The sequence below is a fragment of the Urocitellus parryii genome, chromosome 3 (genome assembly GCF_045843805.1).
Source record: "Urocitellus parryii isolate mUroPar1 chromosome 3, mUroPar1.hap1, whole genome shotgun sequence".
Classification (NCBI taxonomy): domain Eukaryota; kingdom Metazoa; phylum Chordata; class Mammalia; order Rodentia; family Sciuridae; genus Urocitellus; species Urocitellus parryii.
In genome coordinates this window covers 11,740,187-11,746,264 of record NC_135533.1, presented here as the reverse complement: position 1 = coordinate 11,746,264, position 6,078 = coordinate 11,740,187, and the positions used below count along the sequence as shown (strand labels likewise).

At 51.1% G+C, this 6,078-nt stretch overlaps 1 protein-coding gene across 1 annotated transcript; it reads left to right on the top strand.

Moving 5' to 3' along the window:
• The first annotated feature begins 4,741 nt into the window (after positions 1–4,741).
• Llcfc1 (LLLL and CFNLAS motif containing 1) lies at positions 4,742–5,594 on the top strand. Its single transcript, XM_026412703.2, has 2 exons — positions 4,742–4,883; positions 5,416–5,594. The coding sequence occupies exons 1-2, from the start codon at positions 4,742–4,744 to the stop codon at positions 5,592–5,594; spliced, it is 321 nt and encodes a 106-aa protein (XP_026268488.1).
• The last annotated feature ends 484 nt before the right edge of the window (positions 5,595–6,078 follow it).

The following is a 6,078-nucleotide window of genomic DNA, read 5'->3' as shown; positions in this document are numbered from 1 at the left end:
CTGGGGGCACAGAGCTGCCCTGGAGCAGGGATAGGGGAAGGGGAGGGAACTTCTTGGGTCCTGGCCGTCAGCTGGGTCAGCTGAGACCTGGAGAGGCTGAGGAATGGGGCAGACAAGTTTGGAGAGGGAGCAAGGGCAGTGCCTGGAAGGTGGGTCCCGTGAACAAGGTGTGCAGGTTGTGGGTTGCAAGATGTGGGAACTAAAGGCCTCCAGCTCAGGAATCTGGCAGATCCCGGTTTAAGTCCTGCCTCTTACCCCTTACAGCCAGGTGAGCATTCTTCACAGCGATCTTCTGAATTTTTAAATTAGGGGAAGCAATTATACCGTAACAAGAAAGTGTATGTAAGGTACCATGTGTCACAAGACCTCACCAGCTTATTCTCCCCCAAAGAACCCGGGGATGGCTTCTCCTCAAAAGCCTGTGGCTCCTGTCTGGACCTCAAAAGAGGGTGTCTGACTCTCCCCTTTCCAGGCCACCCCTGCCTGTGGTGACTCCTCCTCCCCTGCCATTTTCCTGAGCCCAGCCTGAGCATGACTCTCAGGTACAAATCCCAGGAAACCCCCAGGGGTCTGTGCTCCAAGGGGAGTTGAACAGCAGGAGCCTAGTAAAGTGTAGGACAGGGAAATCTGAAGACTCATTCCAGGAACAAGGCTGCAGGAGGAATGGACACGGATAAGTCGAGGTTATATTACTTTATTGTGTGACAGCTTGTGCCTATTGTTCTGATTGTTCTCAAAAAGGCATATCAATGTCATTGAGTTGTAGTCATTCTGTGAGGTCAAGGGGAATAGGGCACAAGTTCTCTGTTTTCTGAATGAAGGACAGAGCACAGAGGAGAAGTGAGGTTCCCCCAAACCCCAGGGCTGGAGGCAAGACTGGACCTGGCTCTGAATTGGGGATATTGGCTCTCAGTAAGTTCCTCTCCAGATCTTGTTGCTTCTTGGGAGTCTTTTGTCCATAAAGATGTGAGAGACTTGGGTGGGGTATGTTGGGAGCCTCCTCTTGGGGATCCTCTGGAACCAAGAACTGCCTTCCTCCTTTGCTGTGCTCCAGGGAGTAAGGGATGGATAAAATAACCTCTAGAGAAGGACAAGAATTGAAAGGAAAATCAAGCAAGAAAGGAAGAGGAGGTGTCCCGAACTGGGAGGTGTTCTCACCCAGGGAGTGGGGAGGGGTCACCTTGTGGGACATTTTCCTGCCTTCCCGAGGGTTGGGGCAGTGTGGGTGGTAATGATCACTGAAGCCTGGGGACTTCCAGTCTAAGGAGATGGAGGGAGCGATAAGGTTGAAGTGGGGGTTGTAGATGCGCTGATAAGCAGGGGGGGGGGGCAGGCCAGGAAGGGAGCACTTGCCAAGGAAACACTCAACCCATAAAGCTAATCCTCAGGGGGTGGGGGAGGGAGGAGCTGGCAGTGGAGGAGGCTGGCCCGGTCAGAGCTGCACGGAGCAGGTACCTGGGCTACCACTAAGGGCATCAGCTGTAAGTCTGGGAAGGAGGAAAGAGGGCCCCATGTTCAAGTCCCCACCCCTGGGTCTTCAGTGTCTCCCCTGTTCCCTGCTGCTGCCTACACTGTTGACTTTAATGGGAAGAGCATGAACAAGTACTCTGGATGGAGACCATACTGTCTGCCTGTCCCAGCTGGTAGAGGGGAGATTTGACTCTCTTTTGATCTCCTCTTGTCTTCCGCCACTCCTCATCTTGGCAATAGTCTGCATTGCCATTCTGTCTTCCTCTGTCCTGCCCCAGCTTTCTGTGGACAAGCACACCCCCAATTTAGATAGCGGCTTCCCCAGCCAGGACACCTTAGAGTCTAATGCCGCCAGGTGCCTGGGAGAGGAGCTGGGCTGGGGCGCTTCGCCCCATCAACACATCCCAGAGTGCTCTTACAGAAAAGCAGCAGGACTTCTCAGACTGACATGCTGAGAAGGAGGAGAAAACATACCTGGGTTTCAAGTTTTAGGAAATGCCCTGTCACCCCAGCTGCCCACAGGCAAGCAGGAAACAGATCTGAGTTCTACTACATTTTAAAAACATTCAGAGTGAATATCATTCAATGATGGAATGATTAGCCTTTGTGTGTGTGTGTGTGTGTGTGTGTGTACTTTTCTATACTTTACAAAAAAAAAATTTTTTTTTTAAATGGATTGTTGGCTTCCTGCAAGGATTTATTTACCTCTTGACACCAGGAGTCAGGCAGGTGGAAGTAATGGTGGTGGGTATAAACTGGTTCTTTCCACTCCAGCTTGCCCCTCCCGCAGCTGCCCTCCCCATTCATATCTACAGAGCTGGAGATGGCTTCTCTTTGTGCCAGGGAATCAACACGCTCCTCCCCCAAAATAGCCAGGAGGAGATTAGTGATTTTATTTTTTCCGTTCAAGCATTAGTTTTGTGGCTCCGCAGTTCAATGGGTACAAGGAAGGGGTGAGCAGGGTCACTCTCAATCTGACTCTTTCCTCCTTCATCATCAAGTGCCCTTCCAGACCGCTCTCTGGGTCACTGTCATCTGGGTCACCAGGAATCATGTCAGAGGTGGTATCTGCTGCACAAGGAGCAGCCTCCACAGGAACACATCTGCTAGCCAGGGCAAATCTTGTCACACTTCCCAGGTCTGCAGGTCGCTCTTGAACAAGGGGCACATGTTTTTGCATATGTCCTTGCACCAGCGTGTGCACACTTCATTCGGGCATGGTCTGTGTGGGCAGTGCTAGTGGCCGTGATAGCTCCTCCCCCGTCCCGGGCACCCAGCCTGCCTCTCATGGTTTGGCATCGGCTTCTGGTTTTCCACGAAAGGCCTTCATCCTGTCTCTCCAACCCACAACCATCCAGGGGGCCAACATGTCTGTGCTCACCAGGTTCATGGGCAGGATGAAAGTGAGCTGCAGAGACACCTGCCCCACTACATTTCCTCTGCAGAGTAACTCCTTCCCTCAAGGGAAGGGCTTGGAGATGAGCCTGTGTCTTAAAGAAAAGTGTAAAAGAAGAGAAGAGACTCCCAGGTGCCATGGTACACACCTACAATTTCAGCTACATGAGAGGCTGAGGCAGGAGGATCGCAAGTCTGAGGTCAGCCTGGGCCCCTTAGTGAGACCTTCGGTGGTTGGTTGGTTGGTTGGTTTATTTTTATTTTTGGCTCACAGTTTCAGAGTTTCAGTCCTGGGTCAGCTGTCTCCAAGGCAGAAATGTCATGGCAGTGGCATCCCCCAGACAGCTGCTCAGTTCATGGCAGATGGGAAGAAGAGAGGGTGGTGGGGGCAGGGACAAGAAATTGTCCCCAAGAGCACACCTCCAGTGGTCTGCTTCCTCCAACTGGGTCCCACTTCCTACAATTTCTATCCCCATCCAATAGTCTATTCAAAATATTAATCCACCAAATGGATTAATCCACTAGTGAGGTTAGAGCCTTCAGATCCAATCATTTTTTAAAAGCCCTACCTCTGAACCCTGTTGCACTGGGGACCAAGCCTTCAACACATGAGCTTTTGGGGGCCACTCCAGATCCACACCACAACACCCTATCTGAAAAGGTGGAGTGCTGGGGATGTAGCTCAGTGGTGAACCACTTGCCTAGCAAGGTATGACCCTGGGTTCAATCATACTTGGTACAGAGAGAGAGAGAGACAGAGAGAGAGAAAGAGAGAAGGTTTTTAGCTTCAAGTGGTACAAGAGGACAAAGTCTAGGAAAGGAAAAAAAATAGAGGAGAAGGAAGAGGAGATAATGGCTTCTACTCAGGGACAAAAGACTGTTCTGTTTCTATATCTGTGCATTCTCTGTGTATGTGTCTCTGTCTCTGTGTCTGTCTGTTGCTCATGCACAGGTTTAGAGCATGAGAATTTTCCCTCTCTCCATCTGCCCCACTCTATTTCACTTTGAACAGACTAGGCTTTCATGCACAGCATGAAGCATGTTCCCAGGATTTGGTGATCTTTGTTGCTTGTTGCTACGTCTGGTCTGGCCCTTATCTATTCAAGACACTCTCTTTTAAGAAATGCTACGTGGACAGCGGAGAAATGTCATGTTCACATTCAAAAGCTGTAATTGAGAGTCCTGCTCTGCCCATTCATTGGTAACTCTATGATCTCGAGAAAGAGATCATTTCTTCTGTGAACCTTGGTTTCCTCATCTATATAATGGGTATGAGAATACTAGTACTTCGGAGTGCCAGTGCCTGTGTGGAACCAATAACATAGTGGATTTGAAAGTACTTTGTAAGCTGGGCACAGTGGCTCACACCTGTAATCCTAGCATCTCAGGAGCCTGAGGCAGGAGGATTGCAAGTTCAAAACCAGATTCAGCAATTTAGTAAGGCCCTAAGTAACTTAGCAAGACCCTGTCTCCAAATAAAATAAGTAAATAAATACAAAGAACTGGGGATGTGTCTCAGTGGTTGAGCACCCATGGGTACAAAATAAAAAAGAAAGTACTCTGCAAGCTCTTAAGTCCTTTTTATTGCCATCTCTACAGGATGACCCACTGCAGCCATTATAAAAGCCTCTGCCATCCCCGGCTGGCTACCCTCCTCCTCCCGCCTGGCAATGGAATGCACTAGTGAGCTGGAATGAGCATGGGATCCATGGCTGTGATGTCACAGAGCACATGAAGTCAGAGGTCCTATGGAAGAGAAGAGAGGAAATCGATGCAGGGAAAGGGTAAGGACTGGGACAGGGACCGGGAGGCAGGTGGGGGAAGCCTGCTGGGCACTAGGGAGCTGGTGGGCCAGAAGCTGTGGGTGGGCAGGCCCATGACATCTCTGGGCTCCCAGCTCTGCTGGGTAGCATTCCTGACAGCCCTCCTACTGCTGCTGCGGGTGAAGGGGATGAAGTCTCAGAAGGGCAGCCCAGACATGGATGAGGGGAAGCAGAAAGAGAAAATGGCTTCTGCAGGTAGGTGGAGAAGAGAGAGACAAAGTCTGGAGGTAAGGGTTGGGTCTGATTGAGGCCAGGCCTCAGGTAGCTGTTCAGATGAGGGTGCATCTGAGATGGGTTTGGATTCTGGGAGACAGCTCTGTTTCCCTATCAGGGTAGAATGTCCTGTCTGGAGCAGGGAGGGTTCCCAGCCAGGGCCCACCTGGGCCAGCTGTAATTGCATGCAGCTTCTGCATGGGTGAGCATGAGTGTCCTGGAGGAGAACCTGGGTTTTCCTCATATTGAAAGATGTCCCTCATTCCCCCAGGATGGTACCACTTTAGAGGAGACAGCTAGCCTTAGAGGTGGGGTTTGGGTGTGTGGGATTTGGGGCTGTGGTTGAACCCAGATCAGAAAGGACATCTAGATGGGGAGCACCTCTCTCGTCAAGGCCAAAGAGGTGGCGATTGTGCCAAATCCCCTTGGTCCCCACTTTTCTCTCTCAGCCAGGTCAAGGTGGGGGCAGGTCAGGATCAGGGCCGCCCATCCCTCCCCCTCTTCCCTGTTCCAGACCAGAACCAAGAGCAGTTTGAAGAACATTTTCTGGCTTCCTCGGTGGGTGAGCTGTGGCAGGTGATGGACATGGCCCAGCAAGAGGAGAACACAACATCGAAGGCAGCAGCTGTCCGAGACCACCTTTTTGATCTAGCCTTCTGCTTTAACATGGCCAGCATCATGGTTTTTTTATAAGAGACATTGAGGCTGAGGTGGTGGCCTGGTTCCTGAATGAAAACCTGAACGTCTGCCTGCCCTTCATAATTGCTCACTGACCTCTTCCCCCCAGTGGGCTTCAGGTCACTACTCCCCAAAAGGGCTCACACACCACTCCCCACCTCTTATCACTGGTACCTAGACTCGGTGCAGCAACAGAGACTGCAGTTGCCACCCCACGCCCAGAGTTTCATCTCCCACCGCCAGAGACATCACACCAGACCTACACCCTTCTCTCTCTTACACCTCTCCTGGCTTTGTCCAAAACAGAAGATTAGAGGGAGGAGGCAGTGACAATAAAATAGCAATAAAATCCTGAAAACCATTGGGAGCAGCTTTCTGAGCCCTCACCAAGCCCTTGGGGCTCTAAATGGTCTGTGGAATTGCCAGCCCTTTGGCCCACTGACTGACTGACCTTCAGACCCACCATCTCGCCAGCTCTTTCCTTTTCTACCTACCGTCC

Bases quoted from the DNA above. Each gene is read 5' to 3' on its own strand.
- Llcfc1 (XM_026412703.2), top strand. From the start codon at position 4,742: ATGACATCTCTGGGCTCCCAGCTCTGCTGGGTAGCATTCCTGACAGCC. The intron at 4,884-5,415 runs GTAGGTGGAGAA...TCCCTGTTCCAG, and splicing joins AGAGAAAATGGCTTCTGCAG to ACCAGAACCAAGAGCAGTTT.